This window comes from Hirundo rustica, chromosome 4, assembly GCF_015227805.2.
Source record: "Hirundo rustica isolate bHirRus1 chromosome 4, bHirRus1.pri.v3, whole genome shotgun sequence".
NCBI lineage: Eukaryota > Metazoa > Chordata > Aves > Passeriformes > Hirundinidae > Hirundo > Hirundo rustica.
Window position 1 is genome coordinate 725,445 of NC_053453.1, and position 14,393 is coordinate 739,837.

General features: G+C 51.9%; 1 protein-coding gene across 1 annotated transcript in view; it reads right to left on the reverse strand.

Moving 5' to 3' along the window:
- The window catches only part of UBE2H (ubiquitin conjugating enzyme E2 H), a 48,128-nt gene extending 35,594 nt beyond the window's left edge, over positions 1–12,534 (reverse strand). Inside the window, exon 1 of the mRNA XM_040062508.2 lies at positions 12,426–12,534. Coding sequence (XP_039918442.1) covers positions 12,426–12,478 — 53 coding nt within the window. The 5' untranslated portion in view covers positions 12,479–12,534. The remainder of the gene's footprint in view (positions 1–12,425) is intronic.
- Positions 12,535–14,393: the final 1,859 nt, after the last annotated feature.

Consider the following 14,393-nt stretch of genomic DNA (forward strand, 5'->3'; position numbering starts at 1 on the left):
GGCAGAGCCAGCCAGGCTTTCAAAGACACACATTTATCACAGCCTGCTTTAATAAATCAGAATTAAGCAGCCTTGACACACTTGAAGCCGTTTTGGAGGACAATATTACTAACCCACAGAACAAAAAAAAAACCCAAAAAAAAAAAAAAAAAAAAAAAAAAAAACCAAACCCCAATTAACCAGTGTGGATCCTGAAACAATCAAGGAAGTTAAAATAAAGACAGCTTGGAATTAAAGAACCGGCAACACCGCTCCCAGCAATTTTCCCTCGTGCTGCCACAGTCACTTCCTTTCCTCCCCTTTACTCATCTCTGCCATGGGACAATTTTAGCAGAGATGTGGGGCTCGGGAGGAAAAAAAAAAAATAAATAAAATAAGTAAAGAAGTGGGAACGTTCTTTACCTGAGATAAATTTAAAGGGTGACGAGAAAAGCGGTTTTTCACCCTTTACCCCGAGCTGTTCCCACCCTAAAGCTCCACAAATCTCCAGAGTTTAGCAAGGCACAGGTTTTTTGGGGTGTGGAGCTGATCCATGCACAAAAACGGGACAGGATTCTCCTCCTGGCCACGCTGGCAGCCCTAGATGGGACTCAAACCCCTCATCCATGAAGAAGCTCCATGTCCTGTTACTCTTCCCTGCGATTCCACCTCCAGTTCCCTCATCCAGGAACTCCCCAAGCCAAGCCGGGCGTTGTGGGATTAAAAGGAATCAGGGATTTCAGCAGGGGCAGGGCTGGCTGTAGGGCACAGCCCAGATGGCTCCAAAAATAGGGATGGGGCAGGAAATTTGGATACAAAACCTCCCTCTTCTGGCTCACAGGCTAAATTTAGTCCAGGCTGGTAATGACCTAAAAAGCAGCTGATGTGGGTTTCTGTGGCGGCTCCAGGCACTTCCTGAGAGAGGGATTTGCACGTGGCAAAGTCCTGCTGCCTCCTGGGTGACTTCAGGAGACCCAAAACGGGAATTGTGGCCATTATTTCACACCTGGACCCAAAGGATCTGCTTGAGCCAAGCGGTTCCTGCTTCTGATCCATCCCGTATCCTGGAGGAATTAGGGGAACGCTCCCCATCCTCCTGCAGGTTTGGGTTTTTATGGCTGTTTGAAGCAGCTTGTGAAAGAATATCAAAGCCTTCAGCATCACAGCCCCATCCAACTTCTCCTGGGATGCCCAGCAGCAGATTCCAAGCCCTTGGAAATAAAACAAAACCTGCAGAGGATTGTGGAGTTCACCTATCCCAGTTTTCACCTCTGGTGCCTCCCAAGTCTGGAGAACCTCACAGACAGAATATCCTGAAACGCCTTAATGACACCGAACTTCAGGTGGCAACAGAGAAATCTGTGACTCTGGAAGCCACCAAGAGCCACGGAGGACAATTTAAAGGGTTCAGTGGCTCCTGAGCTGAAAAAAAAAATTCCAAAACTCGTTAAAAAACCCCGTTAATGCATCTCCTGAGCCCGCAGAATCCTGTTATATCCCAGCTGAGCAAAAACAATGAAGTCCAAAAGGAAGCAAACTACAGCAAACTCAACATTCGTCAGCACGGGACTAAAATTTGCCTCCAACACGACAGAGATGTCGGTTCAGACTCAAAGCGGCCGGTTCTTACGGAATTTTGAGGTGGAGGGACCTCAAAGATCATCTGATCCCCACACCTGCCCCAGACCAGGTTTGTTGTGCTGTAACATAAACTCTTCTCACACACAATTCCAACTTATCCAACCAACTCCAGAGAAAAATTAATGGAAAAAAGAAAAAAAAAACCCCAGAACAACCCCAAAGCCACATGCACAACGTTGAGAAGAGGCACCAGCAGCGCCTGGGCACTTTTTCCACAACAGAATCCCTGCACAAGCCCCCCAAAAAACCTCATTTTTTCTACATTTAAAGATGTGTGACAAGCAAATCTTTGCTCACTCCTCAGTCTTTTCCAAGAAATCCTGCTGAAGCGAGGAAAACTTCTGATTTTTTCTCCCATTTTAAAAGCTCCCGCAGTTTGGGACCGCTGCACAAACCAAGGTGTGAGCACAGGAATTGTGACGCAGGTCAGGGAGAGCAGCTCCAAATCCCAACACCAGGACCTGGGACGAACCACAAGAGCCAAACACATCCCTCTCCTCCAAAACCTACTCCCTAAAGGTGTAAAACTGAGTTTAGCACCAGGGCTTTGGGTCCTTGATTTCAGAGCAAAAGCAAAGTTCGTGGCAAACCCTGAAACGCAAAATCTCTTGCCAGAGATGAAAGGGATCCATTGAGGCGGTTAATTCTCACCAGCTCACTTTTAGGGGAGCTTTTGTTTCATCTGGCAAGGCTGGAGCCTCGGTTTTACTCCTAGCAGTGACCAGTGACTCAAGCAGGGTTCACAGTTAAACTGATTTGCTAAAAGCACGCGGGAATATTTCTCCAGTCCTGCCAAACTGGAGTTTGAGGCGCTCCCCACCCCTGTCGCTGCTGTTTGGGTTTTTTCCACGTGTAAAGCACGTTGGTTTTATCTCCTGCCCGGTTTGCAGGACGTGGTTGCTTTCTGGGGCGGTTTCGCTCCAAATTAGGCGAATAATTCAAATTATCTTCTCACGGCAGCACCAAACAAAGCACGGCAGAAACCACCAAGTCACAAAACCAGCGGATTCTGAGGAACGTGCAGCTCCCTCTGCAGCGGTGAGCGTGACAAAAATCTGCTTGAATCCAAGACCCTGGAGCTTTCCAGGAGGCACGGGAGTTTAAAAAAGCGTGGAGCAGCTCCAGCGGGAGTTAACACCTCCTCACATACCTTCCCTTTCAAGGAACACGGGCTCTGGCTCACTGGGATCTGATTTCTGACATCCCAACTTTCCAAGCCAGCCCTGCGTTCCCCCCCTCCTCGTTCTCCAAGCGCATTCTCCTGGTGGGATCTGAGCTTCCTCCAATCTCCAGGCACGGATTCCTCCCCTGAGCCAGGAGTATTGAGTTACCAACGATGTTAAACAAAGCGCTGATCGTTTGGCTTCTGTATTTCCACTGCCTCCCTCAATTCAACACTGACACAGCCCCAAAAAAAAAAAAAAACCAAAAAAAAACCCAAAAAAAAAAAAAAAACAAAAAAAAAAACACCAAAAAAACCCAAAAAACCAGTGGGAAATAAAAAGCAGGAGAAGCCTTCAGGAGCAGCAAGGGATAAATGAGTGTAAGCACGCTGAGATGTGACATTCCCGGGATAACCGCTGCACTCCTGGAAGGATCCTTCCTTTATTTCATCCCCCTTGACTTTGGGATTGAGGATTCCCAAGCAAGGCCATACCCAAAACTCCTGGGAATCAGCCCTTGGAGTGCCTTCTCATCCAAACAAAGCCCTTGCTGGTTTCTAAACCTCATTTTTTTGTTTTAGAGAGTTCCTAAAATTTGTCCGAAGGGGGATGCGGGTGCCTTCAGCAGAAAGGAGAGGGTGACGGAGCCGTGGTTCCCCCGATGCAGCAGCTTCCACCCAATTTAGCAGCAGGGAGAAACCTCTCCCTGTTCTCAAAAAGCAAGAAAGACCAGGGAAATAAAATGATAATTTAAAAAAAATGATAGATTAGAAAGGATTTTTCCTGAATGGATCCGTTTGGGGACTGCCAGGAGCCAAAGGCAAGTTTTGGGTTTCGTGCCTCAGCAATTCCGCGTCGTGTTCTTGCTGTCCAGGCAAGTGCGGGTTTCCCATCCCTAAAATTGTCCAAGCCAAGGCTGGACAGGGCTTGGAACACCCAGGGATGGTGGAAGGTGCCCATGGTTTGGGTGGGAACTGGATGATCTTTAAGGTCCTTCCCACCCGAACACCTCCCGATTCCACGTTCTGCTCCTCCAGGTTCCTCTCCGTGCAGATCTCCCGATATTACGTTTTAAAAAGCCAACAACTCCCCTCCCCAAACGCATTTGAAAGCTAAACCCGGTCCTTTTCCAACTCAAAATTAAGACGTGGCTCCACACCACTCACACTCCGCTGAGCAAGGCTTAAAGCAGCAGCTTCATTCCATAAAACCAAGAGGAATCTTAACTCTCCAACCGTGGCCACGCTGACGATCCAAGAGCTCCGGGGCCCAGTTTTAAAACAGCATTTTGATTTGGAAAACTCCTTTTAAGAGCAAAATGATTCTCAGTCTCTGCTCAGACAAGCCAGGGTTGTGCTCTCGTGCAGCTTTCCCGCTGCACAAATCGGGTGTCTCCTCGGACACAGCCTCGGAGCAGGCCCAGACCTGCCAGCACCGAGACAAAACAAAGCACCACGGCCCACAGGAAGGGAAAAAAAAAAAAAATTGCCAGCGTGGTTAAGTTAATAATTTATCAATCTTTTCAACTTTGCATCCATTAATCTACCACGGTGGAGGTTAATCTGGGACGCTCAGGCTCAGGATCACGTGCTGGTTTTGAGTCTTTCAGGGGTGACGCTCGGTAAATTGTGTAAATAGCTGATCCCACCCCAAAAATCTGTTTTCGGTAAATTGTGTGAATAGCTGATTTTGTTTTATCAAAATCCCCCATTTTACACATTACATTTTTACACCATCCCTGGTGTAAAAATCCTTAAGCTGAACGTTTCAGTGCCATTCTTTCATTATGCAGGGCACCAACCTCTCCTTCCCTCATTGCCACAGCTTGTCCCAAGCCAGGCTTTAGGAAATATCCAGAAGCCAGTGACAGCGAGAAGGCAGCAAGGAGCTGCACAGCTCTCATCTCCACCCCAAATCCCTCCCCTCAAACCGCTCGAAGCCAGGTAAAAGCCCCCCGGGAATTTGGTCAAGAATGCAAGATTTATTTAATAATCAACCGTCAGCTTTTAACCTCGGCCTCTCACAGGGAATGACACAAAGCCTCCGGGGTGAACGCTGTCAAAAATGTAGATTTTTTTTCCCAAAGAAAACATTAACAAACTCAAACCACTCACTTTTTTAAGGAAATAACACCAAAAAAAAAAAACAACCCAAACAACTAAAACCAGAGACTGCAAAACCTTTTTCAGAATAATCCACCCTGACCCTCTATTTGTACAATCCCTAAAAAAAAAAAAAAATATTTTTTTTTTTAAATGCTGTTTTCTTGCAGCGATTCCAAGGAGAGCAGGCGCGGGGAAACGCGGCGATTTCGGGAAAGCGGCACCTGACCCTCGCAAAAACCCCAATCCAAGATGGTTCTACCCCCTCCTCACGCTGAGTCACAAATATCTGGGAGCCTCCATCACCTCCTGGATGTGGATCACGCAGGAAATCCAGCCCTGCTCTGTAATTCCCAGTTTAAAGGACAAACGATCCACGAGGAATCCGAGCCCTCCACCAATCGGCAGCACCTCGTTCCGAGTGATTTGGGAGCGATTTGGGCTTCTCCTGGAAGGCTGAATCAATCTGCTCCAGGGAATCAGTGATTTAAGATGAGAGGATGGAAATAAAACAGCGGCCAAGTCCTGAACGCAGAACCCAGCCAGTCATTACTGGACACCCAAGAAGCAGCAAAATGATTGTTTTCCAAGAGATTAAATCCACCCTCAGCCTCGGACAGATCCTTAGGGAGGGTGAGGAGCTGGGAGAAGATGGAGGGTGAAGATGAGGAGGCAGCAGTTGGAGGTGAGGGGTCATAAAGGCGATGGGATGAGGGGGAATAGAGGATGGAAAAGCCTGGGAAGAGACTGCCTTGGCGATGGGAGAGCGAATCCTCGCACTCCTCTCCAACAAGCAGCGTTCCAGGTGTATCCACACCGAGGCACAAAACAGCTCCGAGCATCCCAAAGAGGTGGGAAGGAAAAAAAAAAAAAAAAAAGGGAATTAAAAAAAAAAAAAAGGCAGGGAAAAAAAAAAAGAGAAACTGAGACCAGCGACAAAACCAAGTCAGGCCATTTCCCTGGGATGTGCTGGGGGCTCCATCCCATCCAGAGGCTCCTGCCGGAACCCACACGGGCTGCACGAGCCAGCGGAAAGCAGAGCCGACAAGGTCGGATGATCCTTCAGTCACGCGAGCTCTATTCTGGTGAGGAAAAACAAAGAGCGGGGCTCTGCGCTCATTATTCCAGAAATACACGGACAAAATCCACAGGGAAATGGAAGGGAGTGAAAAGGAGGGAAGCTGAATGCACACAGCAAGACACACAATGAGGCGCTGAGCTCTGACACGCACACGCGCGCGCCCCCACATCTATAATTCACGTTTTGTATTTTTTTTAAAAAAAAAAAAATTGTTATTCAGCATTTTTGCTGCAGGAATAAAAGCCCGGGACAGCAGGAAAATTCAGGCATTTCTGCCTCGGCGTGGGATCACCTCTGACAGCGAAACCAGGAGGAATTTGGCTGGGAATCTGCTCCATATGGGAGCTTGTCACTTTAAACTGTGGGCTCTCTCTTTCCTTAACAACAACCTGTGTTTATCCCGGGAATGGCTCCGATTAAATCACGGTTTAAGGAGGGCACCAGGCACCAACAGGTGCTGGGGATGTTCAGGGACACTGCACCCAGCTCTGGGTGCTTCCCAACAGCCCCATTCCTGCTGCCCTGCCTCGATGGAAGGGGAAAAAAAAAATATCCCAAGAAAATAAACAGGGGAAAAGTTTATCAAGGCTTTCAGTCTAGGAATAAAAACCAAGGAAATAAAGAGGGGGAAAAGTCTACCGAGACTTCAAATTTAGGGGAAAAAAAGAAAATGAAGAGGGAAAAAGTCTATCAAGACCTCAAATTTAGTGGGAAAAAAAGAGAAGAAAATGAAGAAGGGAAAAGTCTATCAAGATTTGAAATTTAGGAAAAAAAAAAAAGAAGACAAAGAGGGAAAAAGTCTATCAAGGCTTTCAGTTCAGGAATAAAACCCAAGGAAACAAAGAGGAGAAAAGCCTATCACGGCTTTCAATATAGGAATAAAACCCAAGGAAACAAAGATGGGAAAAGTCTACCAAGACTTCAAATTTAAGGGAAAAAAAGAAAATGAAGAGGGAAAAAGTCTATCAAGACTTCAAATTTAGGGGAAAAAAAGAAAATGAAGAGGGAAAAAGTCTATCAAGACTTCAAATTTAAGGGAAAAAAAGAAAATGAAGAGGGAAAAAGCCGATCAAGACTTTCAGTTCGGGAAGAAAAATTCCAAGGAAAAAAATCCCATCAAAACTTCCAGTTTAAGCACTCCTTTGCTTTTGCTTCCCCCAGGACACAGGGCAGGGATCCTGCCCAAGATTCCTTGATTCCAAGATTCCCTTTGGGAATCACATCCTCAGGTATTTCCCCCTGTGCTGGCATCCCCACGGAGGCAGCAAACCCGGAGCCTCCAAGGAACGATCTCCTGCAGCCATCTGGGTGTTCCAGGATTTACTCCCTCAGCTTCCACACTCTCTGCTCCTCCTGCTCCAGGAACGGGGTAGGACAGGAATTAAAGGTGACTTTGAAGGAGAAATTCATTAAAAAAAAAAAACCAAAACATTAAAAAAACCCAACCACCGTTTAACGCCAGCGCACGACGACGACCAGAAGCAGGACAAAACGCTCTTATCGAGATTAAATGTAAATTTTTTTTTTACCCCCTGGCAAATGAAACAATGCAGGGCCTCATTGAGAGGCATCTCCTGCTTTATCCAAAATATTGGGACCTGGACAAAGTGGACAGGGTTGGGAGCTCAGCTCCGAGCTCCCGTTATCGGCTCCTGCTGCCGAGAAAATGCCGAGCACGTGGGAGTCACTCCAGGAGATGTTTCCAAAAGCTCGCCGGGATCGTAAAATAGTCGTGATGACACTTGAAAACAATCCCCTACTACAAATCCAAGCACAGCTCCCCTAGGAAAGCCAGGAAAAACAGCTGGCACAACCTCCTGGAGCCGGTGGAGGGGAGAGCGAGGCCACCATTTTATAGGGAATGTTTTGTTTTCCTGAAATCCCAGCGTTGGCTTTTGGGGTTTTTAAATTGTTAGGACAAAGAAAAGGCCCCTAGAATTTGTTTGATCAGCATTTCGTGCCCTAATTCCACTTCAGAACTGGGAATCTGGGAAGCGTCATCCCGCCAGACTACTCGGTGCTCCAAGTCTAGGAAATGAGATGGGGAAATAATTCAAATTATTTTTATTATTTTAGCAGGGCTGGGATGTCAGGCTCCAACAGGCACTCTGCTCCAAGCAGCCCTGAACCAAATCCCTATTTCCCAGTTTGAACTCCATGATCAAACAGGTGCATTTGGCTTTCGGGTCTGCTCGAGGAGGCCCAGCTCCCAAATCCTCCCCAATCCAACTGACAAAGCAACAAAAGGAGAGTGAACTTCCAGCTCCAGCCAGTATTTTGGGGAAAAAAAACCCATCCAGACGCCAGCAAAAACGCCGAATTCTGCTCTAAAAGCAGCAAGACGATCCCCTTGGAAGCTGTCATTCAGGCAACAAAGATTATTTATTTTCCTCCAGCGGGTTTGGGCGGAGATTTATGGATTTCGAGTTCTCCTAAAGACAGGCACCACCTCCCAAGCCACGTTTACCTGATCTGATTTCTGAAGCACCACCTGTGACAGTGTTTTTGAGGAGAAAGGGAAGGCTCTCCCACTCCTGGGAAGGGGCTGCTGCCACGTCTTTGTGCGTTCGGAAGCCATCGCCACACGATCCCCCCTCATCCCCGGAGGCCTCATTAAAACGCGGCCCCAGAAGCGGAGCAGAAAGCAGCCCAGCGTGACAGCTCGAAAAACGTACAGAAAGATCCATCCTTTAAAACAAAAACCACACGGGAAAAAAAAAAAAAAAAAAAAAACACAACAAAAAAAGAAAACCCCAACGAAACAACAAAGCCCCACCAAAACCCTACCAAAACAAGACATTCCAGCGCACACGCTCTTCCCTGGGGACAGGCCAAAGAGAACAAAGCCACGTGACCCCCCCAGCGATTGCTCAACGCCGCTCTTGGAAGGTGTTCAAGCGGGATGATAAGTGCCGTGTTAAGCCCAGAACGAGCAGAAAAAGGAATTTATCCCAAATGTAAACTCTGGCCTACCCTTTGCCTCGACGGAGCAAACACGTTTTGGGGTTGGGGGGGGGGGGGAGTTTTGAGGTTACAAAACCCGCAGGTAAACTGAGGAGCTTTTGGGCTTTTATTCTCCTTGGCTCAGGACGAGCCTAAAATTAGCGGGGAGCGCAAGGTTCCGCGAACGAACGCTCCCGAACCCCCAGCTCCGCAAACCGGGCAGCGCAGGGAGCTCCAAACAAAGCTGGCCGCTTATTTGTAATTCCTTTCAGGCACGAAACGGGGTGAACGCTTCCCTTCTCCCAGCTCCGACGCTTAAAAAAAAAAATAACAGCTCGGAGACCTACGAGCCAGGCAGCAGCATTTCCCCACAAAAGGAGGAAAATAAAGCGGCGCTAAATCAACTCCCGGCCGAGGGGAAGAGGAGCGGCCACGGAACAATAAACCCCGGGGGTTGGAAGGGGGAACGGCCCCGCGGTTTGGGGAGGGATGGGGTGCCAGGGTGGGTACCCCCCCATGGGTGTAAACACCCTGCCAGGGGCACCCCATCAGCTGCAGCCTCGCTCCGCCCCGGGCCCGGTTTCCGGGTAGTAACAGAGCAGCCAATCCGAGGAGCAGCGAGAGCTCGAGGCCTTTCTCCCTGCAAACACGGCCCCGAGGTTGGCACTCGCCCCAAAACTGGGTGGGGAGGAATCACAAAGGGGAGCCCCGGTTCTGCCGTCCTCGGGGTGGGAGCTACCCGGAGAGGCCTGGCCTGGAGCCTGGGGGCTTCCCAGCGGGATAACCCTGCGCTTCCAGGCCGCTGGCGAGCGGGTCCGGAGGTGTTCTGGGGAGCACGGAGGCTCCCTGCAAAACCCCGACTCTGAAGGGTCGCGGATTACCCAGGGAACTTTGGCTGGAGCCCCCCCCAAAAAAGGGAGGAGGAGGGATTCTGGCTCTCTTTTCCCAGCCTCAGCAGCACAAACCCTGTCCGGAGGGAGACAATGAGCGACGGGGGAGTTGGAGCACATCCTCGTCCAGGAGATTATATTAAACATCAGCTCCACGCATTCCCGCAGAGCTCTGCCCTTCCTGCAGCCCCACGGAGAGCAGGCGGCTCTCCCCTCGCCTCCTGACAAAGAGGCGTCCACAAAAGGACCACGGACGTGTCAGGATTGAAAATGGGGATCGTCAAAAGACCTCGCTCGGCTCCTAAACCTGAAACCTGTCAGAGCAGGAGAAGGCAGGAGCGGTGCTCACCCTGCTCGGTGCCCCCTCCCCACAGGGAAAGGCAGCCCTTGGCAGGCCATAAATCCGTGCTATTATTCACCGTCGGAGACGTGGAAAGGGGGATGAAAAGGGAAAACTGTAACGAAAAAGGCAGCAAAAAAAAAAAAACCAACAACCCCCAAACAAAAACCCTGCACGGCAACAAAACCCTGAGAGCCCCAGGAGGAGCTGCCTCCAAGCACATTCCTTCAGACGAGACCCTTCTCCTGTGGCCACCACCGAGCCCCTCCTCGCTGCCATGTCTCAAAAGGAAACGCTGATTTCACATCGGCTTCCAGAGGGGGAAAATTCCCCAGGGAAGCGTCTCGGGAGCCGGGGCCTAGCGAGCAGCTCACCCCGGGCGAGTCGGGCAGACAAACAAAAAAGGCTGGGGAAGGGAGGGAGGGAGGGAGGGAGGGAGGGAGGGAGGAGTGGTGAGGAGTCATCTGACACATCCAACTTCCTAAGTTTGTTGTCCGCAGGAGACCGACTGCTCTAACCCTCACCCCCTTGGAAAACGAGGAGAGCGGAGCCGACAAACAAGGGCTTCGCTTTCGGGAAAAGCCACCGGGGGTTCCTTTTGTCAGGAGCAGAAACTCCCCTCCCCATCCCGAGCGCCGAGAGGAATCCCAGATAATTCGGGGCTTTCTACCTACCCAGCTCCTAGAAACACAGGGCAAAGCCACTTCGCAGGGAAAAACCTGCTCTTTGTCCTCCAAAAAATGCTGCGACCGCTGGAGACGCCGGCAAGGAACCGAACAAAAAGAGGGGAAAAAAGAAAAAAAAAAAAAAAAAAAAAGAAAAAAAGGAAAAGAGAGGGGGAGGGGAAAGGGAAACACAGCAGCAGCCGATCAGGTTGGGCCTCGGCCCCGCTCCGGCCCAGAGCTCTTTCCAGGGTATCCCTAAGAAAGGTTTTCCCCCCCCTCCCTCACCAAACAGCTGGAATTCCCGACCCCTCCTCCCGGTGCGATTAAACATCGATCGCAATTGGCGGAGTCTGACATGTGTGTAACTTTAAACCCCCGGATAAAAATAGCTCCGATTCGAGCACCATCAGGACTCACTTCCTATTTGCTTCAAAACAGGGCGAAAAAAAAACCTCAAAAAACAACACACACACCGAGAGCGGCTTTGTGGGGAGAGAGGCGCTCGGGCGAACGTCAGACACAAGTTTCCTTCGATAAGCCACAAACAGGAGCGCTGCTGCTGCTGCTCCTCCCTCCCTCCCCCCGCTCCCCTCCCTTTCCAAAAAAACACCACCGAATCCAGATAAGTTTGTTTATCTCCCTCTGGGCAACTAAATCAGACCCGTTCCTCGACCCCCTCGACGCAAAGCCACCGGCCCCGAGTCCTGCTGAGGGAGGTCGGGCGCGTTCAGGCGACAGATCCGAGAAACATTTCATCCACTCTCGTCATTCCTACCCTTCCCCGGCTCACACCGCCACCTTGTAAACAAAAACTATTAATAAAACAATCCTAAGAACCGAATTCCCAAGGGTATTTTTCAACGCCACCCACTCTCCAGACAGAGAGAAAAAGGGATTCGCCGCCCCGTAAAGGGCCGGGAATAAAAACAAGGGGGGGAGGGCGGGGGGAATATAAACAGATCCACGAAGGAAGAAGGGGAAAAATAAAAAGTAATAAAGCCTAACCAAACCTGGAGGGTTACATAAACCTCTTGGGAGACGGGCTGGGGCCCCGATGCCCTTCACCCACCCCTGGGTCTGCTGAGCCAGACCCCGAGGGACCCCCCCGCTTCCTCCCCAAAAAATCCAATCCCTAAGCCGGCACCAGAAGCTTCGTGAACCGAGGGGTGAAATGGGGGAATAAATAATAATAATAAACCCCACAAAAAGCCTTTCTTTGGGCTGTGGCTGCTGGAACTGCCCTCCCCAGGGCAAGGCAAGGGGGGGGGTGCGAGGCACCCAGATTGGGGGGGGCATCACCCCCATCAAGGGGGGCTCTGCAGAGACACCCCCAGGCGGCCTGTCAAGCCACAAAGGGGGATAAACCCCCCAAAATACGGCAGAAAGGGGGGGCTAGGCCTCCCCTGGTGAGGAGAGGGGGGGCAGACCCAACCCCCAGCTCCGGGGAGAGGCCCAAGGGGTGCGGATGGAGGGATTTGGGGGCGACCCCGGCGGGGCTCCCCCGTGCCCCCCGCCCTCCCACCCCTCTGCAGGCCCGGCCGTGGCGGGGGGGGGGGGTTGGGGGGGTTTGGAATCCTCGTCCCCCGTGAGCCCAGGGTGGGAGGAGGCACGGCAAGGATACAGCTTGACCACGTCGGTGTCCATCCGCCTCTTGCCCGGGCTGGGGGACGACATGGTGGCCGCGGCCGCCCCCGGGGCTCCGGGCGGGCTGTCAGCGCCGCCGCCGCGGGCCGGGGCCGCCCGGCGCCGAAGGGAGCGGAGGAACGCCGGGCCGCGAGGCGCTGGGAGCCGCTGCTGTCGCTGTCGCCGCTCCTGTCGCCGCTCCTGTCGCCGACAGGGCCCCCCCCCCCGAGCCGCTCGCGCTCCCTCAGCCGCTCAGGCCGCCTCTGCCCCAGCCTCTCTCTGGACCCCTGACGTCACCCGCGGTGACGTCACCGCCCCGCGGCGCTACCATTGGCCGCGACCTCAACGCTCCGCCGGCCCCGAGGCACGACGGGAGTTGTAGTTCTGAGGGAGGGGGGAGGTGGAAGGGGAAATAATGGCAGGGCCGCGGGTTCGAGGCTCCGCTGCGGCCGCCAACTCCGGTTCCTCCCTTTCCAATGTTCCCCGTATTCCCTGGGTCTCCCCCGTTCCCCGCGGATTCTGACACTCCTCTTACGCCCCCATTTCCATTTTTCCCGTTCCCACCATAGCCAGGAAGCCACCTCTTAAAATATGGGGTGCGCCTATTGTCAGGGCCTTGCAATTCCCCAAGGCTCCCCCATTTCCACGTTTTTTCCACAATTCCCCACGGCTCCCTCTATTCCCAGAACCCCCCTCGTTCCCCACGGATTCTGACGCCCTGTTATTCCCCTATTTCCCATTCCCACCAGGGTCAGGGAACCACCCCACGGAATTTGGAGTTTGCCCACGGCAATCCCGTTCAATCCAAGCGGGAATGTGGCGGCTGGCCAGGCCCCACAGCGGGAGTCATCATTCCGGATTTCCGATGTGACACCGGCGAAGCATTTCCCGGTGCCTCAGTTCACCCACCTGGGGTGATGACAGCATTCATGGGTGTCTCCCAAGCTGACGGGATTCCGGTGTGGGACCTCCACGCCCCACATTCCTGACCCCGGCATCATCCCATAAATCTGCCCCCGGTGCTTCCTTCCCCCCGTGGGGAGGAGACACGGCCAAAGAATCCCAAAAAGCTCCTCCGTTTAATGCCCTGAGTCTGGCAGGTGACACCACCTGAGGGGCCTCAAATCCACACCCCACATTCCAGAGGGAATTTAGGGAATTTGGCAGGGGAACGGGGTTAGATTTGAGCAGAGCAACTGGAAAACTTGGGATAGAGGATCCTGGATTTCCCAGGCCACAATATTCTCTGACTGGTTCCAAGCAACTGGGAGAACGGGACATGGGAAAAAGAAGGATTTCACCGTAATTTCTTGGAATGCTTCTATTCCATCTGTGAAACACCAGTGTGGCAACAGGGATTATCCCAGGACATCAGGGACTACAGCAGCACTCTGCTCCATTTTGGAACAACTTAAGGCCACTCTTACGGCACCCAAACCTTGGCATGCGGGTGCTGAGGGAATTTTGGGGATCCTCGGTCTGGAAATCGGGATGGAGGGGTTGTGGCTGGCCTTTCCCACCCTGGCATGGGGATATCGCCCTCCCTGGATTGGGGGCATCCCACGATCTGTGGGGTGGTTCCCTGATCACGGAGCAAAACGGGAATGGGGGAGAGCCAGGAGAATCCATGGATAGGGAATGTAGGGAACTGCTGGAAACCACTGGAAATGGGGGAGACAGAGCTCCAGGGAGATGTGAGGAATGGGGAAACCACGGGGGGCTGTAGGAAAAGCTTTCCATGCCCATCCCAGGCATTGCCCAGCCCCTCTGGATTGGGGGGCGTCCCCATCTCCCCCCCAAATCCCAGCCCAGAGGGGCCATGGGGTGAAGCAGCCCCGTAATTAGAACCCCCCTAGGAGAGGAAGGGAATCCACCCAAATTCCAGGGAAGAGGCCCTGCTGCTCCCCGTGGGATTCCTGCCCAAGAGGGCAGGATGCCAAAACCATGGATCCCAGGAGAAGCCCTG